This window comes from Podarcis bocagei (genome assembly GCF_964188305.1).
Source record: "Podarcis bocagei genome assembly, chromosome: 2".
Classification (NCBI taxonomy): domain Eukaryota; kingdom Metazoa; phylum Chordata; class Lepidosauria; order Squamata; family Lacertidae; genus Podarcis; species Podarcis bocagei.
In genome coordinates this window covers 22862160-22884780 of record NC_138126.1, presented here as the reverse complement: position 1 = coordinate 22884780, position 22621 = coordinate 22862160, and the positions used below count along the sequence as shown (strand labels likewise).

Below are 22621 nucleotides of genomic sequence, written 5' to 3'. Positions count from 1 at the left end.
CCTGTAGCCTTTGGGATGTTACTGGACTTCCAACCCCACCCACCTTAGGGATGATGGGCCTTGCAGTGCCCTGTTCACCTGGCAGCCGTGGGGGATGTGAAGCTTTGTGTCTGAATTTCCAGTACAGAAATGCTTCTGCAGAAATACCGTATTTTTCGCCACATAGGGTGCACCGGCCCATAGGGCGCACTTATTTTTTTATGGGGGAAATAAAGGGGGGAAATTATTCCCCCCCCCAGCCCCAAAAAGCAAAGATGCCATGACAGCGAGCAGGACGGATCCTGCTAGCTGTCCTGGCTTCATTTTCAGCCTCGGGGCTGGGGGTCCAGAAGCGAAGGCGAGGTTGTGCAACCCGGAGCTTGCCGGCCTGGGGTGGGGGAAGCCCGAGCTTCCCCCGACCCCAGAACAGGCTGCTATCCGCAAGCCTAGGGAGTTTGGTGGGAACTCCCGCCGGGCTCTCTAGGCTTGCACATATCTGCCCAAAGCAGATTTCGGGCTGCAGGCTGCTTCCTGAAAGCCTGCATTCGCCCCATTGGATTCACACACATTTCCCCTTCATTTTTGGAGGGGGAAAAAGTGCGTCCTATAGGGCGAAAAATACGGTACTTAGAAATGATACCAAGGAAGGAGGGCAGGGATGTTCGGGTCTGCATGGTTCATAGGAGCCCCCCCCCCCCCAGTGTGGAGGCTGTTTGTTATAATGTGTTTAGGTAGGAACAGCTGGTTCTTGCACCCCAGAAAACAAAAGATGCTCCAGGCCATTCTCAAAGAAGAGGCGGGTGTGTCAACAAGAGCCCTCTTCACGCAAACAGACCCAGCCAGGCAGACCCGTCTGACAAGGTCTCTTCACCTCCGCCACCTCCAAACCCTTTTGCAAAGGACAAATCGACCACTTCTCTGACATAGCACCACCCATAACCAGAAGCTTGCAGAAAGGCCATGGGTAGGAAAGCTAAGGCCCGGGGGCAGGATCTGGCCCAATCGCCTTCTAAATCCAGCCCACGGACGGTCCAGGAATCAGCGTGTTTTTACATGAGTAGAATGTGTCCTTTTATTTAAAATGCATCTCTGGATTATTTGTGGGGCATAGGAATTCATTCTCCCCCCACCCTCAAAATATAGTCCGCCCCCCCCAAGATCTGAGGGACAGTGGACCGGCCCCTTGCTGAAAAAGTTTGCTGACCCCTGAGAAAGGCCATCCCAGAACCCGTTTTCTTGCCTTGTCCATCCTCTTTCTCGTCCACAGCAAACTTGCTCAATCCTGCCTCCCAGTGTCTTCTCCCCCCCCCATAGACTCATAAGAGTTGGAAGGTACCCCTTGGGTCATCTAGCCCACCCCCTGCAATGCAGGAATCTTGCCCACAGCCATCTCTGGGTGGGCTCGAAACACCAACCTTCTGGTTAACATCCATTTGCACTGACCCATTGCGCTCTTATCCATTATCGCTTGCTTTTGTCTCCATCTTTCAGCCACCCTGCCCTTTATCCTTCCGTCCTCTGGGCTCCCTTCCACGCCCCAGTTCTAACACTGCCACCCCTCTTTTCCACACACATATATGGAGAGTTTTCTTCCAGCCCAATCCATTCTTCATTTCCTTTCCAAGCGATTTGTCAACAGTATGTAACTATCACTTCCCCTTCTGCACTTAGAATACTCGGCAACATTCCATGATGTTGCAGCTGCTTAGCCAATGGCTGGGGGTTATTTCAAACGCCAGCCTATTCTTTTAACCTATCCTAGTAAGTCATTCTCCAGCATGGGGCTTACAACTTCCTGCGTATGGATCCCACAGTAGAAGCGGCATAGAGGAACCATACATTGAAGATATTGCCTGTAGGTTTATATATGTTGGCTCCCACCCACTCAGACAGATTGTGGGAGGGGGCTGTTCCTGCTTTATTCCATATTTTGTGTTCACTAAGAGGTGCATCTGAGATACTTTGTGATGTCACAGAAGACGCTGCCACCAACTTTTCCCTATCCATGGACTCCAGGCCATCCGTCATTGTAAAAATGTGCCTGGAGACAGACATGTCGTGTAGAGAGAAGATGCACCATGGTGCATTGGCAACAGCACAACCAGACGCCTTCATATGCCCCAGCTGCAACAAAACATGTCTCTCCTGTATCGGCCTCTACAGCCACAGCAGGCGCTGTGACTCTCCAACAGTTCACCCCAAAAGGCACACTTCTCCATTGTCTTCCGAGACAGACAGATGCCAACAAAAACCTTCACCCTAAGGTCCCAGATATGTGACATATATATATATATATATCTATGTGTGTGTGTTTGTGTGTATACATATAGAGAGAAATAAGATGGCACAAAATGGTTTTGTGTTGAGTGGCACGTGAGTCTCTGTGCTACAACATTTTTCTCCCACCCCTTATTTACCAGAACTAGTAATGTGGGGAAAGAAAGGAGGGGGGGGGGGAAGAACCCCACCTTGCAACTTTTATCCCAGCCCCCCCCCCCTCTTCGTAATTACACAACTGGTCAGCCAAAATCATTAATTGCAAAAAGGTTTTTTAAATTCCTGAAAAAGAAAACTACAACCCGTTACAAACGCAGCCCGGATGTCCCGCACGCTAACGGAACTACAGCCAAAGAGCATCGCCACAGCCACACCGCCGCCACAGCCGTCTTGAGAGTCACCTCCGGTACCTCGCCCTCGCCATGGACCGCCTGGTGGACCCCAAGCGCAAGGGAGAAGCGTCTGCCGTGTGACCAGGCTGCCCGAGCCGGGGGAGCCGGGCCTGCCGGGTTAAGGCCGGGGCCGGGGGAGCCTGTGCCTCTGCCTGCTTTCGCACAAGTGACTCTAGCAGTTCCGTCTGGCGGTTCATGAGCGCAATGATCTGTTCAGTGTCCACGCGGTCCCGCTCCCGCTCCTCCAGATCAGCCTTTGTGTACTCGCCCAGGGCTGCCAGGATCCGGTCGGTGGCTGCCTGCACCCTTCTGTCAGCCGCATGGGTGATTTCCAGCGCCAGATCCTGCCTGTTTTTCCTCTTCCTCTTCCGGATGTTGGCGAGGCGCTCTGCGGCGTACGACCTGGCGGGGTCAGGCAAGGGACTTGGGGAGGGGGTTATGGCCCCATCTGAAAAGCAGGAAACAAAATTATGCTTAGAGCTCACTTCCTCGACAGCAAGTCCCATCGAACAAAGTGGGACTTTCCGAGTCAACATGATTCGGATTTTCAGCGTTAACTTTAAGAAGCAGTGTGTGAGTTTGCTTTCCCCCCTCTTCCTCCTTCCTCCTCCTCTTATTTTCCTTTTGTGTTGTGTCATTTTTTGGTATAGCTTGATTTTTTTAAAAAAATTGATCTGTAAGCTCTCTCTACCATGGGTTGGTTCAACTGAGCCACAGTGCCAAGGAAAGACAAACGTGTTGGCTCCTATCCATCCCTTGCAAGTCGGCTTGTTGGTACCTACCTGTCTGGTTGCTTGTGGCAAGAAAGAAAAATGCATCCTGGTAACTCAACAGGGAAGAGTTATGCTTTGGCTTGTGGGCCACAAATAACTAACATAGTTTTGTGTGGCCCGGCAAGCTCCTGCAGATGACCATGGGCGAGTGACGTTTGCAGACCAACTTGCAAGGCTGTTCCCTCAAACAGCATCCCTGTTGACATGAGACAAGCACTCACTAGCAGTACTTTCTGGAAACGAATGACATTTCTGGAAACACTGAAGACGAATTTGTTTCGACACAATTCTCCACCTGGAAGAAACGGCCTTAGGTTTAACAATACAAAATGAAAATGTCAACTTGGTTTTTGGTGCTGCTTTGAAAAGCTTTTTGTGTGTGTGTGTGTTCCGCTCCTTCTGTGGCCTGCCTGCCAATTGCCTTGAGACAGTATATAAAAAGTGATTCATAAATTAATAAAGCTACCTATTAACATAACTCCACCGATTAGAAAGGATTCTTCCGTGCCCCAGGCGAGCAGCTAATTTGCATCCAGTCATTCAAACGATGAACCTCATGAATTGGCAGTTCTTATCTGCTTGTTTTGTTCTGTTCTTACCTACTGTTGAGGCAGAGCTGCCCGGTTTATCGCAGGGAGTAGACAGCAGAGGTGGAGCTGGACTGCTGGCTTCTGCTGTTCCTGAAGAAACACATTACATTGATTAATTTCAGGAGCATAGCTGGCCTTCGTCCACAGCAACAACCCTAGCCCCCTCTGCTTCTGATCTATTGTATCAAAAACCACAGCGTATGCATATTGTTGTGCAGAATGGACTGAGGAAATGCTTGGGGGCAAATGTGTGAATGCAGAATGCATAAGAATGAAATGATCATCATAAACAAAACACACCGCAATCCCTTGGGCATTAACCCAGCCCTTGCATTTTGATTATCGAGTTCAAGAACATAACAGTCTTGTCTTCAAGCACTAGGCTGGCAGCTAAAGACAGCCAAGGACCTTATGAAGGACCGATTGAAGGAGATGGGTGTGTTTAGCCTGGAAGAGAGGAGACAGGCTATCCATCTTCAAATATCTCAAGGGCTGCCACGTGGAGGATGGAGCAAGCTTGTTTTGCTCCCGCTTTAGAGGGTAGGACCAAAACCAATGATTCAAGTTACAAGAAAGGAGATTCTGACTAAACATCCCATAACTAAATAAGGTAAAAAGGACCCCTGGACAGTTAAGTCCATTCAAAGGCAATTATGGGGTTGTGGCGCTCATCTCGCTTTCAGGCCGAGGGAGACGGCATTTGTCCACAGACAGCTTTCTGGGTCATGTGGCCAGCAGGACTAAACCGCTTCTGGTGCAATGAAACACTGTGACGGAAGCAGCCAGAGCGCATGGAAACGCTGTTTACCTTCCTGCTGCAGTGGTACCTATTTATCTACTTGCACTGGTGTGCTTTCGAACTGCTAGGTTGGCAGAGGGGACAGAGCAGTGGGAGCTAACCCCGTCGTGGGGATTCAAACCGTCAACCTTCTGATCAGCAAGCCCATGAGGCTCAGTGGTTTAGACCACAGCACCACCCGCGTCCTTTTATAACTAAATAACTGCATGAGAGGAAGGACATGAGCTGATGCAAGAGGACTTGCTCCCTCTCGCCTCCTGCAGAGCATGTGCTTCATGCCCTCCCCAAATCTGCTCTGGAGGCAATCCCAGAACAGATTTAGGGAGCACACTGCGGGGGGTGGGAAGTCTCACTGCGCAAGCGGAAGTAGCTCTTCTCTTGCAAGGTTTTATCGCTACTTTGGATATGACTCACTGTTTATAACGCTGGAGGTATTACGGAGCCATTGTGGCAGGCAGTCACTGGTGTTTTTTTTAATCCTCCGCAAATTTCTCCAGTGAACCTGTCTAAGCTGGCCGGCTGTCACTACATCTCGTGGTAAAAGGTAAAGGTAAAGGACCCCTGGACAGTTAAGTCCAGTGAAAGGCGACTATGGGGTTGCGGCGCTCATGTCGCTTTCCGGTGTTTGTCCACAGACAGCTTTCCAGGTCATGTGGCCAGCAGGACTAAACCGCTTCTGGTGCAACAGGACACCATGACAGAAACCAGAGCGTACGGAAATGCTGTTTACCATCCCGCCACAGCAATACCTATTTATCTACTTGCACTGGCGTGCTTTCAAACTGCTAGGTTGGAATTAGCTGGGACAGAGCAACGGGAGCTCACCCCGTCGTGGGGATTCGAACCGCCGACCTTCCGATCGGCAAGCCCAAGAGGCTCAGTGGTTTAGACCACAGTGCCACCTATGTCCCTGTACATCTCATGGTAGCTAATGTGCACCACCAGCAACACACTGGCCAAGCAGCAGTGCATTATGGGAGAGGGATGACAGCCAAGAGGCCAGTGACACAAAATCATCCGCTTGGATCTACATGCTTATAACGAGTGCAGCAAAGGAGAGGAGGATATATATACACACACACCCTTCTTTTCTTCAAGGAGCTCCAGGCAGCACATGGTTGTCACCCCACCTCTCAATTTTATCTTCGCAAAAACCTCGTGAGCTTCCTGGGGATTCGAACCCTGCTGTCTCCCATCACGGCCTGCCTTCCTAACCACTACCCCACAGTGGCTCTCTGGAGTCCTGCGGCATGTTGAAGACCAAGTTATTCCACTTTTTTCGCAGGCTTTGGACTGTTTAACTAGATGTATGCTGCAAAAGCAGCAATTATGCCACGGTAAATGGATTTAGCCTTCCAAATGCCACAGTAGCTTTGACCTTTCACAGCAACAGCGGGTCATTTTTAATTTACCCTTATGGTGCAAAAGTGCTTGGGTGAGGAGAGAGAGACTTTCTGTTCCTCATCAGGCAATGGCTTTTCCACCTGTTTGTCCCCACCCAGCCTTACTAGACTATAACTTTGAGAACAGCAGCAGCAGCAGCAGCTGGGAAGTGAGGAGTTCAGGGATATTTTTTAAATACAGTTTTATGTTGTGCTTCTTAGTTTCTCAATTTGATCCTTTTACATGGCTTTTGTATGTTTTATGGTATTTTGCTGTTACTTTTATTGACTGCAGATTGGTAATTCTTTATTGTGGTTGAACTGTTTAATTACTATTTGCTAATGTTTAATTTTACTGTTTTACTATTAGATTCTGATGGATTGCTGAACGTTGCTTTGTTTGATAGATGTTGCTTATTTTAAAGTTATTATGACTTTTATATTGGATCAGATTGTTACTATTAATGTTTGATGCTTTAGTATGTTTTCATGTCTTGGAAGCCGCCTAGAGTGGCTTGGGCAACCCAGCCAGATGTGTGGGATATAAATGAATTATTATTATTATTATTATTATTATTATTATTATTATTATTATTATTGATAGCCAAAGTTAGCCACACTCACAGAATCACAGAACTGGAGAGTTAGAAGGATTCCTGAACAATGAAGGAATTTCAGCTATTAGCTTCCAAAACTCAGTGTAGGACAGGTTATTTAACACCTCTGATTTCAGCATTGGATATCAGCGCTTCTTGGGTGAAAGGCGGAACACACATTAAAGTCAATGTAGTGGTACAGGTGGTTAGAGTGTCAGACTAAGACCTGGGAGACCAGGCAGTATTTTTTCCCCTGGGGGTACTCAAGGGTAAAGCTAAAGGACCCCTGGACAGTTAAGTCCAGTCAAAGGCGACTATGGGGTTGCGGCATTCATCTCCTTTCAGGCCGAGGAAGCCGGCATTTGTCCACAGACAGCTTTCCAGGTCATTTGGCCAGCATGACTAAACCGCTTCTGGCACAACGGAACACCGTAACGGAAGCCAGAGTGCATGGAAATGCTGTTTACCTTCCCGCCGCAGTGATACCTATTTATCTACTTGCACTGGTGTGCTTTTGAACTGCTAGGTTGGCAAAAGCTGGGACAGAGCAACAGGAATTCACCCCATCACAGGGATTCGAACCGCCAATCTTCTGATCGGCGAGCCCAAGAGGCTCAGCAGTTTAGACCACAGCGCCAAACTGGCACCCTTTTCCCCTAGACAAAAAGAACTGGCTAAAAGTGTGGCATTTACTGCAACGACTTCATGGTGAGAACCGGCACCTTTTTTTCCTACAGGAAAAGCACGGAGACCCATGTTCAAATCCCCACTCTTCCATGAAGCTCAATGACCTTGACCTTGGACTGCTCACAGGCTGTCAGCCTAACCGACCTCGCAGGGTTGTTGTGGGGGATTAAATGAGGAGGACAACCATGTGCGCTACCTCGGCCTCCTTGGAAGAAAAGGCGGACTCTAAATGCAGGAAAATAAAACAAAAGACACTGTCTCCCAGGGATTGCTTTCTTTTTTAAAGACTATTTTGAAAACCTCATTCCACAGGGCTCTTCTCAGACAACAAATGCCGCCACTGACCCGTGGGAGACGTCACAGGCATTTCGTCGGGGGCTTCCTCCTTTATGTATGGTACAGGGAAGCAGCCCCCCAGGCTGGGGACCTGGGGGGGCGACCGCGTCCTTAGAGCCAACGTCTCCTGGCTGCCCGCTCTAGCCCCCTCTGCCGCAGCTTCCTCCTCGGTGGAGCACTGAGACATCGAGTCGGCGACAGACGCCCCGCGGCGGCTCAAGGCGGGCAGCACCTCCGGGGGCGGGACGTCCGCCTCATTGGCCAATAGGTGATCGAGCTGGTCGTAGAAGAGCCAGGCCAAATGTCCTTTCCCCGGGGAGTTGTTGGCCTTGGCTATCCGGTAGTCCCTCTTCAGAGTCTTGATTTTGGAGCGGCACTCCAGGGCAGAGCGCTTGTGGCCTCTCTGCGCCATCTTGCCAGCCACCACTTGGAAAGTCTCGATGTTCCGGTGGCTCCGCTGCAGCTCCTGCTGGATCTCCCGCTCGCGCCAAATGACCAGCAGGTCTATGATCTCAGGGTAGGTCCATGTGGTGCCGCGATACTGCCTGTAGGGGGCGATGGCAGGCTCAGGCGTTTCGGCTGCTGGAAAGCCAAGTGGGAGGGAGGTGAAGCCAAGTGGGAGGGAGGTGAAGAGAGAGAGAAAGGTTAAATCAGAAAGAACAGGGTGGGGAGAAAACAGCTGAGAATGTTTAATTACCGTACTTTTCGCTCTATAAGACGCACCAGACCGTAAGACGCACCTAGTTTTTGGAGGAAGAAAACAAGAAAAAAATTATTCTGAATCCCAGAAGCCAGAACAGCAACAGGGATTGCTGTGCAGCGAAAGCAGCGGTCCCTCTTGCTGTTCTGGCTTCTGGGATAGCTGCGCAGCCTGCATTCGCTCCATAAGATGCACACACATTTCCCCTTACTTTTTAGGAGAAAAAAAGTGAGTCTTATAGAGCAAAAAATACGGTATCTTTTTTTGCATGTGTGTCCTGAAGCATCACAATAATTTTTAAACTCTTGAAACAGAGGGAGTTGTCAACAAAAATAAGGACTGCACTAGATCTGACACTAAGAAGCTAGAAGATTTTCAGCATTCCTCAAGTGGACTCTGCTGTACAGCCAGGCTTGAGGCACACAAAGCACGAATCCCCTGGGATAGCTCAGTCGGGAGAGCATGAGACTGTTAATCTCAGGGTTGTGGGTTCGAGCCCCACATTGGGCAAGAGATTCATGCATTGCATGGGGTTGGACTAGATGACCCTCGTGGTTCCTTCAAACTCCACAATTCTTTGATTCTTCTTTGATGCTTTGAATGAGGAGGGTGCATCTTCCTCAGTGCTGAGTGAGCACAACCTGCTCACTCAAACTCTGGGCAGACAGAGGGAGAATAAACTTCCTTGCAATGAGGTTGAGGGAATGTTCTTTCATGTGTGGAAGACCTGTAAAACGGTAAAAGAGCATTGGGAAATAATTCAAAATGAATTGGGGGAAAAAAGTTTTAAAGTACTTTAAAAAAACAACAACCAGAGTCCTTTTTGTTGGGGAAAATTCAGACGGAAATTCTCAGGTGTCAAAAAAGGTTATTAATGTTTGCCACTATTGTGTTTCGTTAACCCAAAAATGCAAATTGAGCAAAGTCCCAACTAAAGAAGAATGACAACTTAAACTGATGGAATATGTGCAGCTTGCAGACCTAACATAAGAGAGCAAGGAGGACAGACGTTTAAAGATTGGAAAATGTGTACACTTGAAAACGTTGGCAGCATTAAGATAAATTCAACCGTGTAAACAGGTTTTGGTGGATGTAATAATGGAATACTGAATGGTTTAGTTTATGTAAAATATGCAGGGATTTATGATATGCAAAATGAACTATGGAAAGAGAAGAAGGGAAGCCACTGACATTTTAAGGTTGCGTAAATTAGTATTCTAAATTGTAAAACAGAAAGTTTAATAAAAACTATAAAGGTAAAGGTACCCCTGCCCGTACGGGCCAGTCTTGCCAGACTCTAGGGTTGTGAGCCCATCTCACTTAAGAGGCCGGGAGCCAGCGCACGGAAACGCTGTTTACCTTCCCGCTGGTAAGCGGTCCCTATTTATCTACTTGCACTTAAGGGTGCTTTCGAACTGCTAGGTGGGCAGGCGCTGGGACCGAACGATGGGAGCGCACCCCGCTGCGGGGATTTGAACCGCCGACCATGTGATCGGCAAGTCCTAGGCGCTGAGGTTTTACCCACAGCGCCACCCGCGTCCCTAATAATAAAAACTATAGAAAGAGAGAATAGACTTCCTGGTTAGAAGGCACGCGCTAGCCCTTCCAGGTGGAGTTGGCCCCTCACCTAATTTGCTTCCAGGCAGGATCCGCCTCCCTCTCGCGCCTTGCTCGCTTGGGATCCACTGCTCTTCCTCAGACTCAATCTTGCAGATCAGCTCTGGCTCGTCAGCAGGCAACCCTGCGCAGGAAGGAGCAGAAGAGCAGCAAGGCCCAGGTCAGTTGGCCATTCCACCCATCATTGGCTAGGGAGATGTTCTCCAGTGCTTCACCCCAGTCCACAATAAAATGAATTCCATCATTACTGGATGGAAGGTTGGGGGGGCAGGGAGGGAGGGATGGGGAAGGATTTGGGGTTCTTACCCAGCAAGGCCATTGTTGCAAAGTTGTTCTGCATGACAACACCCCCAGCGCGGGGCTCTTTGGTTCTGGCCCAAAACGGCTCCCTGATGAAGTCCCACCACTGTTGGGCTCAAGAGTCACCACCATCCAGAGAAATACACGGGGCCAAATGTCTCCTCCCACAGTTTCGACCAAGGAACTGTGACATGTAGGGGGAAAGCAGAGGAAACGGTGAAACATTTAGGAGCACCCAATGCTGCAACAGTAGGACGCGGGTGGCGCTGTGGACTAAACCAGAGCCTAGGGCTTGCCGATCGGAAGGTCAGCGGTTTGAATCCCCACGACGGGGTGAGCTCCCGTTGCTCTGTCCCAGCTCCTGCCCACCTAGCAGTTCGAAAGCACGTCAAAGTGCAAGTAGATAAATAGGTACCGCTCTGGCGGGAAGGTAAACGGCGTTTCCGTGCGCTGCTCTGGTTTCGCCACATGACCTGGAAGCTGTACGCCAGCTTCCTCAGCCAGTAAAGCAAGATGAGCGCCGCAACCCCAGAGTCGGCCACGACTGGACTTAACTGTCAGGGGTCCTTTACCTTTTACCTATTGCTGCAGCATGGTTGAAGCCAAAGCCTGGTCACCCTGTCTGTTTTTCCCCCTGATTCTGTGCTAATAATAATAATAATAATAATAATAATAATAATAATAATAATTGTACCCCGCCCATCTGGCTGGGTTTCTCCAGCCACTCTGGGCGGCTTCCAACAAAGATTAAAAATACATTAAAATGTCATTCAAGAATTTCTTGTTCTCTAGCGTGTCTTGGTTCTTTTCATTTTCCTGCTCCATATGCTTGGAATCACCTTCCAGGAAGCAGTGGTGAGTTGCCTCCTCACGCCATATTCTCTCTTTAAAATTTGCCCTTTTTTTCTGGAGCCTATGGCTCTGGATAGCTCATTCTGTTATACCCGGTGTAACTGTCTGTGAATTAGTGCCATTTTAAACTATTGATGTTTTGCATTGTTTATATTAGTTGCTTTGGACCAGTGGTTCTCAAACTTTTTTCTCTGGGCCACACTCTCAGAATAAAAAATTGCTTGCATATACAAAATATTTTATTGATGGGGGGGGGGGAATGCAACAACTTCTGGCAGTGTTTGATTCATAACATAGAACAGAACTGCTTTATAATATGACCATGGGGCAGCCAGAAAGTATAAAACGATGCAGCTACATAAGAACGGGAATCATTCCCAAAATATAATATTGATAGTCCTTGAATCTTCCTCCCACACTTGCCATCTTCTCCTGGACTGACCGTGGCTGATTATCAGTTAAACATCTGGTAAGTTCAGATGACAACTTTGAGCTAGGTTAAGAAATTTGAGAACTTAATGAAGGAAAGTCATTTGATCCTAAGACAGTCCACATACTGGCCTATTCTAACCTCTCTTTCTTTTTTCTTCTTTTTAAAATAATTTTTATTAAATTTTCCATTTTAACAATCCAATCAAATCACATTAAGTATTCCAAATTATACAAATACATATCATATAGTCCAAATATTCTGCCAAATTATAAATTTTTGTTGGGGCTTCCCATGCTTCAAGTTCAGTGGGGTTCCAATCATCTTATGTTTCTACTGCCTTGAGTTTCCAATAGTTCCTTCTTTAAAACTTCCTGTTGTTATCCTTCCTTCTTTCGCGGCCTTTGAGCTCTAACCTCTTTTTCTTAATGGTGACTGCTCCTTCTCAGGCTGCACAGAAAAAGCATCTTGGCTCCAGAAGTTCATTCCGATTGTGCAGATAAAATATAACTGACAGATTTCTACAGGATGGGGCATTCGTGTGTGAAAACAGTCCAGATCCAATGATCCCCAGATGTGGCATCGGGTGACAGACAGGTGGGCCCACTTGTCAAAGTTGGTCCACGAAGGCCAAGTTCTAGCCCTGCTGGAGCCAAAATGTAGCCCCAACAACCTGGCAAATAGATCCAGCGTCATTGTGGCTGAAGCCCAAGCTCAGAAATTGGGAGTTGGGCATCCAGCCTACCCTCCGCTAGACTCATCGGCCTGCCAGTCACACAAATACTCCTATGCTCTGTGTGTGTGTGTGTGTGTGTGTGTGTGTGTGTATATATATATATATATATATATAATTCAGGCTACCGAGACTTCCGGGTTGGCGCGATCGGTCAATGGCGGATTCCCTCCGAGCTCCGGAGGGAATCGGCTCTACTGAGGACGGGTCCTGCCGCCGCGGCGATGCGGGGACCCTCAGAAACCACAGGCACAGAAGCCTGTGGACTTGGTGACTCGGCGGGCACCATTTGCGCCCCCCCGACCCACAAAGAAGCCTTTTTAAAGGCTTTGGAGAGGGTGCGGAGAGCGGCGCGGTGCTGTGAGTAGACCGCTACTTCAGTGGAGTGAAGCCGCGAGCCATGGCCGGAGAGCGCTGACTTTTTTCCTTGAACATTTGGACTGAAAAAGAAATAACCCGTGAGTAGTATGGAATTTGGATTTTAAAAATCTCCTTTTCCTTGAATTTGGAACGATCGGGGGAGTCCGCTCCCTCTTCCTGCAGATATTTAAAGCAAGAATTGGATAACTAAGGTGGAGAGACCATCTCTCTCTTTGTGAAATAAAAGTTATTAATTTCACGATTGGCATTAGAAGTTTTGTGCTGGAGGATGAGAACTGAATTTTAGAAGTTGATGTGAACCCCCCCCCCCCGGATCCGGGAGCGATCCGTGAGTGAGCCTGCTGAGGAGACACAAGGAGTTTGACAGCTGTCAAAGGAGCTGTCAAACGAGCTTTTAAAGCTAGAAAAATCTGTTATTTACGATCTTTGAGGACTGGATGAGTTACATTTGATCTCAAGCTGTTGGAAACAAAGAAGAAATAAATAAATAAAGTTACTGACTGTTGGAGAAGGAATGCTAAGTAACCAGAATCCCTCTAGGGGGGATTCTGAGACATTACAATGGCTGCAGATGGAAAATTACAAGCAGAGCTAGAAAAAATGTTCTTTCTCGTGGGAATGCTACAAGACCAGAACACAGCTATGGCTACAAAACTTGCGACCTTGAATTCTAAAGTAAATAATCCTGTTGACTGTGTTAAGGACTTGACAAAAAACAACTCTGCAGCTGAATTAGAAGAGATATTTTCAGAACTAGAGGAGAGAGAAGAAGGAGCGGAAATATTGCTGGTGGAAAGGGCCAACCAGAAGCCTACAATTGTGGAATATAAAGAAAACAAGAAAATTGTGGATTACAAAGAAAACAAGATGAGGATTATGAGAATTTGGACTGAAATCGAGAATGAAGTAGGGAGTGATCCCTTTATGGGGGGATCGGAAGAATTATGGATTGCAAATTTGCTCAAGATGAAGGGGGAAGCCTTTGGGACACTTGGAACATTTGGACTTAAAAGAAGCAAGAAATATGATTGGGGCTCCCTTATGGAATATGGAGGACTGGCTGGAAGAAACTTGGATCCTATTGGGATAGAGCTTCTTCGAGACCCGATGATCAACATAAAGGACTTTCAACAAAATCGGCGGAGAGGGACTGATGGATATTTGAAGGCCTCGGACGTGAGAAATCCAGGCTAAGAACTGATATTGTGGATATCTTTTGTTTTGGGGGATCGAAACCGGGAAAGGGGGGGCTGAGAGCTTTTGAATCCAAAAGGAGGAGAATTTTATGATACTTAAGTTTAGTGTGTTCAGTAACTAATATTTGAAATTGGGAAATTTGTGGAAGGGAACTTAGGTCGACCTTAGAAAAGGAGGTTAAGATTATAATTGATGTATAAGTTAAAATTGGTTAATTAATAAGAACTAAATTAAAAAATGATTATAATAATATTTTGAAGATGAGAGTAAGAACTTGCTGAGCCAACTATTGGAATTACGATGTATGAAGGGGTGGTGCGGGGAAGTCAGAGAATGTGGTTAAGAAAGTAAGGATTTGGAATTATGCATGTTTGTCTTTGTCTTTGTGTGTTTGTGATGTCAATGTAAAATGTGAAAACCCAATAAAAATTTATAAAAAATAAAATAAAATTCAGGCTACCATGCCAAAGGCAGAAACCGAAAGGGCTGCCGAGAGCCACTGAATTTGCCTGATGTGCTAATAATGTGCCATTATGTAGTTTGGCAGTCATTAGGTGGCACAGGACTTAGTTGTGTCTGGGTGAAGTCAGACATTTCCTTTAACTGCCCTTGTTGGAGAGAAACAACCAAGTTCTTGTCTAGCTTCCAGCAATTTTCCTGTGGAAGGGGATCCTAAGAGGTCTTCTAGCCCAACCCCACTGCTCCATACAGGATCTGCAATACAGGGATGCAACTACAGCACCCCTGAGAGGGCCACCAGGTTTCGGAAGCTGCTCTGAGCCTTCCGGGACACCCGACCCCAGCAATTTCAGGGTGGTTTTTTCCTCCCTGGGTCCTGCGTCAAAAGCACCATTAAAACCTGCACAACCAGTTTGAACAGAGATCCCAGCTGGTGGGGCTGGGGAAAGAGACCGCACGTATACGTTGAGCAACAAGGATGGCTCTAAGATGCCACCTCTGAATCTCAGAAGAGGTTATTTTCTGTGCTGTGGTTGGTGTTATTATTCCTTGCCCACCCTTCACCCTAAGGTCCTGGGGAATTGCAACACCAAACTGCAATATTAAAAACAGTTTTATCGTCACCAAAATAAGGCAGGCGCTAAAAATGTACATCTCAAAAGCAAGGGTAGAGGTGCCACTTTGTGGGGAGAGACCCCTACAACTTAGAACAGGCATAGGCAAACTCTGGCCCTCCAAGTGTTTGGGACTACAATTCCCATCATCCCTGACCACTGGTCCTGTTAGCTAGGGATGATGGGAATTGTAGTCCCAAACATCTGGAAGGCCGAAGTTTGCCTATGCCTGACTTAGAGGTTGCGACAGAGAATGCCCTCTCCCAGGCTAAGGCATTTAGAGCTTTAAACACACTTTTTGAGCACCTGGAAATGAACCGGCAACCAGTCCAGCTGCTTTAAAACAGGTGAGATCTTAACTGGAAACCCAGCCAGGAATCTTGCCTGATGCTTTTTGGAGTACGGTGGGCAAGTCGTGTCTGCCTAGCAAGGAAGGTGGCTGAAACCAGATTCCAAACGCCTTGTTGATTTGTTTAAAAATAAGAGCCACCGCTTGGGAAACTGTCCCGAGACAGAAGGAGATCTGAGTAGCAAATGTAGCATTACGTATCTGGGGTCTGTCTACTGAAGGACCAGCAGAACAATAATTTCAGACTCAGTCTAAATGAGAGGGTTCCCCCCCCCACAAGGCTGGGGGCATAACAGGGTTGGCTCCCGTAGCATGACAGTTGTGTCTGTTCACACTTATTCCACCACCATCTCTGATCAAATAGCACTGCAAGTTTTTGTGACAGCTTCTGGCTCTTCAAAACCATTTGGACCGGGCTCTATGATGGGGCAAAAGAAACCAACAATGCATTCACACAAACCAGGACAACACTGCCTCTCTCATGCCACCTGCAACTCTCTCTTAAAAGTAAATAATTAAAGTAAAGGTAAAGGGACCCCTGACCATTAGGTCCAGTCGTGGCCAACTCTGGGGTTGCGGCGCTCATCTCGCTTTACTGACCAAGGGAGCCGACGTACAGCTTCCGGGTCATGTGGCCAGCATGACTGAGCCGCTTCTGACGAACCAGAGCAGTGCATGGAAGCGCCGTTTACCTTCCCACCGGAGTGGTACCTATTAATCTACTTGCACTTTGACGTGCTTTTGAACTGCTAGGTTGGCAGGAGCAGGGACCGAGCAACAGAAGCTCACCCCATCATGGGGATTCAAACCGCCGACCTTCTGATTGGCAAGCCCAAGGCTCTGTGGCACCCACAGTGCCACAATGGTGGCGCCCACACTGTGGCACCCACAGTGCCACCTGTGTCCCCATAATTAAAGTAGTGACGTGCTAAAAATAAAAATCGGAACTCAGGCCCTATACATTATCTTGTGAATCATCCTGAGATCTTTGGATGAAGGGTGGTATATAAATAATAATAACAATATTAATAAAGAAGTATCATACCAGACAAAACCGTCATGGCTTCCCCTGAAGAATCCTGGGAGCTGTAGCTTGTTACGGGTGCTGAGAGCTGTTAGAGGAGACCCCTATTCTCCTCACAGAGCTAAAGCTCACAGAAGTTCTTAGGAAGAAGAACTGATTGTTAAACCACTCTGGAAATTGTAGCTCTAAGAGGCGGACAGGGTTCTCCTAACCACTTCCAGCACCCTTAACAAACTACAGCTCCCATAATTCTTGGGGAGGGGGGGAGGAAGCCATGATTGTTTAAAGTGCTGTGAAGACACACCTCTTTATCCTAGCTTTTGACACTAGAGGTGTCTATTTTTAGCACCCCTCTTGATTGTAAGTTTTTACTATTGCGCTTTAACAATGAAACCCACCCTGGAACCATGGGGTGAAGGACAGATAAGTTAATTAATAATAATAATAATAATAATAATAATAATAATAATAATAATATAGTGCAGCTGAGGCCACACACAGAGGGAGGCAGAGGTCAGGCTATGAACTGAGGATCCCAGGACTAAAAACGAAAAAGACATTGGAGTTTCAGTAAGGAAAGGGGACAGAGTGGCGGTACTGATCTCAATTTTCTTTAGGGAATTTGAATAAACCAGGGGCAGAAGCACCTCGCTTCTTGCCCAGGACTTCTCAACCTTCTCTTCCTCATACGGGTGGATTTATGCAGGCATAAACAGGAACAACACCCCCCCCAAGCCTCCCACCAGTTTATTGCTGTCCTCTCAGAAACAAGTTCCAGTGAGTTCCATCATGCTGCGCTTATTTCACAAGCAGAACTTCACCAACTCCACCACCGGCTTACACAGCCCCAGGGAAAACGTCCATCAGGTCAGACCACCACCCTACTTTCCCCAGCCCTATCTTAAGCCCAAACAAGTCATTCTTAGCAGGAGGGGGGGGGGTCTCAGCACCCCAATCGCCTTCTCCACTTCTTACGATTCTGGGTCTCTGGATTTCTAGCAATCATTACTGGGGGGGGGGGGGCGATTTCTCTTTCTGCAGAGTCCAGAGGACTTGCTGCTGTTTCCTCGCCCGATCCACCGCACCCACCTACCCACCCACTCCCAAACCCCAAGATCTGCAAGAGAAGCAGGAACAGCGCGGAAGCAAAAAAAAAAAAAAAAAAAAAAAAGCACGTGAGAACGCGCGATCACGGGAGTTGGGGGGGTCCACTCGCACCTCAAACTCTGATGCACTGTCCAGGGCCACCCCGACCTGCCAGAATGACTCACACTTCGCCCAACTCCGGCCAGGTCCTAGAGACGCACCTTTTCCTTTTTTTATCCCCCCCCCCCTACCTGGTGGTGTTTGGTTTCTGCAAAAGTGACGCGTCTGCAAAGGCTCCGCGGTCCCGGAGCGCGTTTGCAACGCGAGGAGGAGGAGGCAGCCTCGCCGCCCGCGGCTGCAATGGCTCCGGCTGCTGCTGCTGCTTCCGAGGAAAAGAGGCGGCGGAGCCTCGCCAGCACGTCCACACACTTCGCGGCACCCAGCGGGGGAAACATGGAAAAAAAGAAGACCCAGGCACTCGGAGCTGTCGTGGCTTCCCTTGCAAGGCAGCCCGGGTACTGTAGTTCGGCCAAAGGCGGCGCCTCTCTTCGCCGCAGACTCTCTGTTCCCCGCCGGAACTACAACTCCCAGAGTTCCCTGGGAGAGCGCGGACCCGGACTAGCTGAACTAGTTTTGGAACCGGTTTGTTTTTGTAGTGCAGATGCCGAGAGGCGCAAGCAGCGACCAACGCCTTGGAATGGGCCGGGGGGGGGGGATGCGATGAGGGTTTCAAAATATCTATTTTACGGAGAGCTGAGCGGCCAAATGTGCATGGCTGATTGGGGGGGGGGGTGGTTTTTATGTAAAGTTGTGATTTTTGTTCCTGGAGGCTTCATGGAGCCTGGAAGGAACGCTTTTGTTTCGGCAGATGTTTAGAAAGTTGACGCGAGTTTTAATCCGTTTTTAGTCTACTGTTTTAATTTTGGGGGGAAAGTTTTAAATTATTCTATAAATTTATTTTGTATATCGCCATCCATTCGTGGATCTCAGCGTGGTTCACACACACAATATTCAAGATTAGAAAAAAACACACAAAATATGTAATAAAGATATGGTTAGTTTTCCTTATTGATAATTTTACTGTTTTGTTCTGTTTTGTAAAGCGCTTTTGAGTGTTTTGTTTGTTTGTTCTGCATTCAAGCAGTGTATAAATTATATAAAATAAAAGAATGAACAAACATTTTGAGATAGATTTCTCGTGCAAGCCTATGTATGACTACTCGGAAGTCAGCCTCATTGAATTCAATGTGATTTAGTCTCTGGGATGTCTGTATAAGATGGCAGCTGCAGGCTGCAATTCCAAAGATGCTTAGAAAGGCGCTTGGTAGGTTTACCTCTGAGAAAACATGTGCAGGATTGCTGCCGCCCTTTGCACATTTACCTGGGCGTAAGCCCCACTGAATGCAGTTGTGCTTCTGTATAAGCATGCATTCAAACGACACTATTAGGATTGCTGAGGACTGTTCCTCTGCCTGCTCCCTTCCATCCTACACCTTCAACAACACCTAACCAGACAGATACCTGTCAGGTGAAGTTTTCACCTCCACTTCATTTGTGTGCTGGGGTGGAGTGCGGCTTCGCTTGCTGAAATTATGTACATCAGTAAGCGTGCAACAGTAGTCACACTCTGGGAATGGCTTTGACCCGCTGGCTAAACCAGGTGAGGGTAGCAGATGGGTCTCAAACCCTCCATGAGTTAGGACAGGGGTCAGCAACCTTTTTCAGCTGTGGGCTGGTCCACCGTTCCTCAGACCATGTGGTGGGCCGGACTATATTTTGAAAAACATAATGAACAAATTCCTGTGCCGCAGAAATAACTCAGAGATGCATTTTAAATAAAAGCACACATTCTACTCATGTAAAAACACCAGGCAGGCCCCACAAATAACCCAGAGAAGCATTTTAAATAAAAGGACACATTCTACTCGGGTAAAAACATGTTGATTCCTGGACCATCCGCGGGCCAGATTGAGAAGGCGATTGGGCCGCCTCTGGGCCGTAGGTTGCCTACCCCTGATCTAGGAGGTGGAAAACACTGATCCTAAACCTTCGCTGCCTTGTGGATATAATCATTTGTGAACCCCGAGGAAAAATTCATACCTGCTGGCTTGTGGGACATCTTCAGGAGAAGAAATGGCTAAGGAGTAAACCCTACACAAATTAGGAAGGGAGTCCCTAAAAGGGTCAGAGGTTGCCTTGTACGCCTCCTTCTGGCAACTCCTGCAGGCACACATGTTTCTTTCCTTTCCTTTGAACTACATCAGCAAGACCAAGAGTGGGGCCTTGTTATCAGGGCATCCCAGGACCTCCATATACTGTACACTGCCCTGGCTTGCAGCCCAGGGAGGTCACGTCAGTGATGCAGATGCAGAAAAAGCAACAGTTAATGAGACAGCTTTTGAATGCATAGGATAAAGGTTAGTGAGATAAGGTGGTAAGTTGAGGCCATTTAAAAAGAAACCGTCCTTAAGAAAGGGAGGCTGCCATGCCTGTGAGAGCGCTGTTATGAAAGGGCACATCTCCTGTGCTAGACATAATTTTAATACTATCTCTCCCCAGGCCAAGGAATCCCGGGATTTAAAGTTCTGTAAGGAGAGCTGGAGGCCTGTTGCAGAGTTAATGGCACCATCACCGAATTTAAACTGCAAGAATTATCTGAGCCTGGGAAGCAGTGATTTGGTATAAAATCTCTCCATGCTTTCCACTCCGCAAGTAGCTGGTGAGCTTAGAAGCACTCAGGCACAGAATAGGCAAAGATAGCCACTGAAGCTCAACATCAAAAAAACGAAGATCATGGCCACTGGGCCCATCACCTCCTGGCAAACAGAAGGGGAAGAAATGGAAGCAGTGAGAGATTTTACTTTCTTGGGCTCCATGATCACTGCAGATGGTGACAGCAGCCACGAAATTAAAAGACGCCTGCTCCTTGGGAGAAAAGCAAGGACAAACCTAGACAGCATCTTAAAAAGTAGAGACATCACCTTGCCAACAAAGGTCCGTATGGTTAAAGCTATGGTTTCCCCAGTAGTGGTGGTTGGAACTGAGAGCTGGACCATAAGGAAGGCTGATCGCCAAAGAATTGATGCTTTTGAATTATGGTGCTGGAGGAGACTCTTGAGAGTCCCATGGACTGCAAGAAGAACAAACCTATCCATCCTTAAGGAAATCAGCCCCTGAGTGCTCACTGGAAGGACAGATCATGAAGCTGAGGCTCCAGTAGTTTGGCCACCTCATGAGAAGAGAAGACTCCCTGGAAAAGACCCTGATGTTGGGAAAGACGGAGGGCACAAGGAGAAGGGGACGACAGAGGACGAGATGGTTGGACAGTGTTCTCGAAGCTACCAGCATGAGTTTGAGCAAACTGCGGGAGGCAGTGGAAGACAGGAGTGCCTGGCGTGCTCTGGTCCACGGGGTCACGAAGAGTCGGACACAACTAAACGACTAAACAACAACAAATCTTGCAAATCTTGCACTGGACTCCGCCTGACTTTGGCAAAAGTCTGCATAACAAAGTGATCTTTAATGAAATTGCCTTAAGAGCCACCAGGTGGCAGCAGACACAAAGGAACGTAAATCTGAGGTGGGAAAGGCTGAGTTTTAAACTTCATGCAAGTTGTGATGGATGGAGAGATATTCATGTCATTTTTGTACTGAGATTCCTGCATTGCGAGAGGTTGAAACAAATGACCCTTGGGGTTCTATGATTCTATTATTGCCCTCACATCATCCTTCTGCCAACACCCCCCCCCCTTTGTGTGGAATTCCTCTTCCAATCTGTACACGCGATCATTTAAAAAGAAAGTACTTTAAAAATAAAAATCCTGTTTCTGCATTAGGGTGCAAATCCATGCAGACTTAATCGATCCATTAAAATTCATTTGATCAACCAAGTAAGATTTATTTAACAGGATGACTGCCCTAAGTTGGGCTGATTTGCCTGTGTGCGACTACACTTTGATTCTTGATCTTTTGCACTGCTGACGTGTTTAAATTAGCAGAACTTTAAAAGGACCTGTTCAGTTTTACATTTTGACAAATGCACAAGGCAAAACACTCTTGAGCAGGCTGGTTTAAATGACGTTCCTTTGACTTCTGAATCACGCTCCTTCGATAGCTCAGCTGGTAGAGCGGAGGACTGTAGAATACTTAAGAACAAGTCATCCTTAGGTCGCTGGTTCGATTCCGGCTCGAAGGACAATCTGTTTTGCGGAAAGGCCGAAGGTCGGCATTTCCAGTGAGGGCTGAGAGAGATAGCTGCTGCCAGACAGTGTGGACAACGTTGAGCTGGGCGGACCGAGATCCGGAGTATTGTATAATGTTGTATTTTTCCTAATCACTTCGGGACAAGATTCTAGTCCACGGTGATCGACACTTTTTCTTGAATTCTGTGCCTAGTTACTCAGTGAGATCGCTGTGGCTTCTCCAATGTGCGCTAGCAAGAAAAATCTGGCATTTTCGGGTCCATGTGCTCAAAGCAGATGAGCAGAGAGTCAAAAAACTAAAGGGAAGAAAGTAGAAGTGGGATGTATAACTTAAAAAAAGTAGTAGCCAATGGGGTGTCCCAAGTCCACAGACCAACCAATAGCGTTCGCTGCTTCCGTAGGAGTTTGCACCCAATAGCGTGGCCTCCTTACAATTTCAACGAGCCAATCGCAGAGCTTAGTTCCAGTTCTGTACTTAAGAATTTCTCCAGAAGTTCTATTCCTACCCTTGTACTGTTTTTACGTAAAGAAACTCCAGGTACAGCCTAATAACAGACCATCTCCACCATTGTTGTGGTTACCCTTCTTGCCCGATCCTTTGCGTGGGCGCCCTGCCAGATGAAACGTTCTGCAGACTCGGAAAACTTGCCATGCTTTTGTGACCTTTTGGTTCCAATAAAGGTATTATTACCCGATCGTGGCTTTTGGAGTTATAGTACTAAAAAATAAAAAAATAAAAAAAAAGACAAACAGAGCGATCTTGTGCAACACCCATTAGTTCAACGAGCATCTCCCCTCGTTGTAAAGCTCACACGTGCAACCCAAACCCACGATCAGAAAGCAGAGAAACAGATTTAAATTTTCCT

The 22621-nt window shown here is 47.5% G+C and overlaps 1 protein-coding gene across 1 annotated transcript; it reads right to left on the bottom strand.

The window, feature by feature from the left end:
• Nucleotides 1-2511: 2511 nt before the first annotated feature.
• LOC308580912 (uncharacterized protein) lies at nucleotides 2512-18065 on the bottom strand. Its single transcript, XM_081183210.1, has 6 exons — nucleotides 17805-18065; nucleotides 10435-10612; nucleotides 10139-10252; nucleotides 7821-8393; nucleotides 4021-4101; nucleotides 2512-3096 (listed from the first exon to the last, which is right to left on the bottom strand). The coding sequence occupies exons 2-6, from the start codon at nucleotides 10466-10468 to the stop codon at nucleotides 2654-2656; spliced, it is 1245 nt and encodes a 414-aa protein (XP_081039336.1). The 5' UTR covers nucleotides 10469-10612; nucleotides 17805-18065; the 3' UTR covers nucleotides 2512-2653.
• Nucleotides 18066-22621: the final 4556 nt, after the last annotated feature.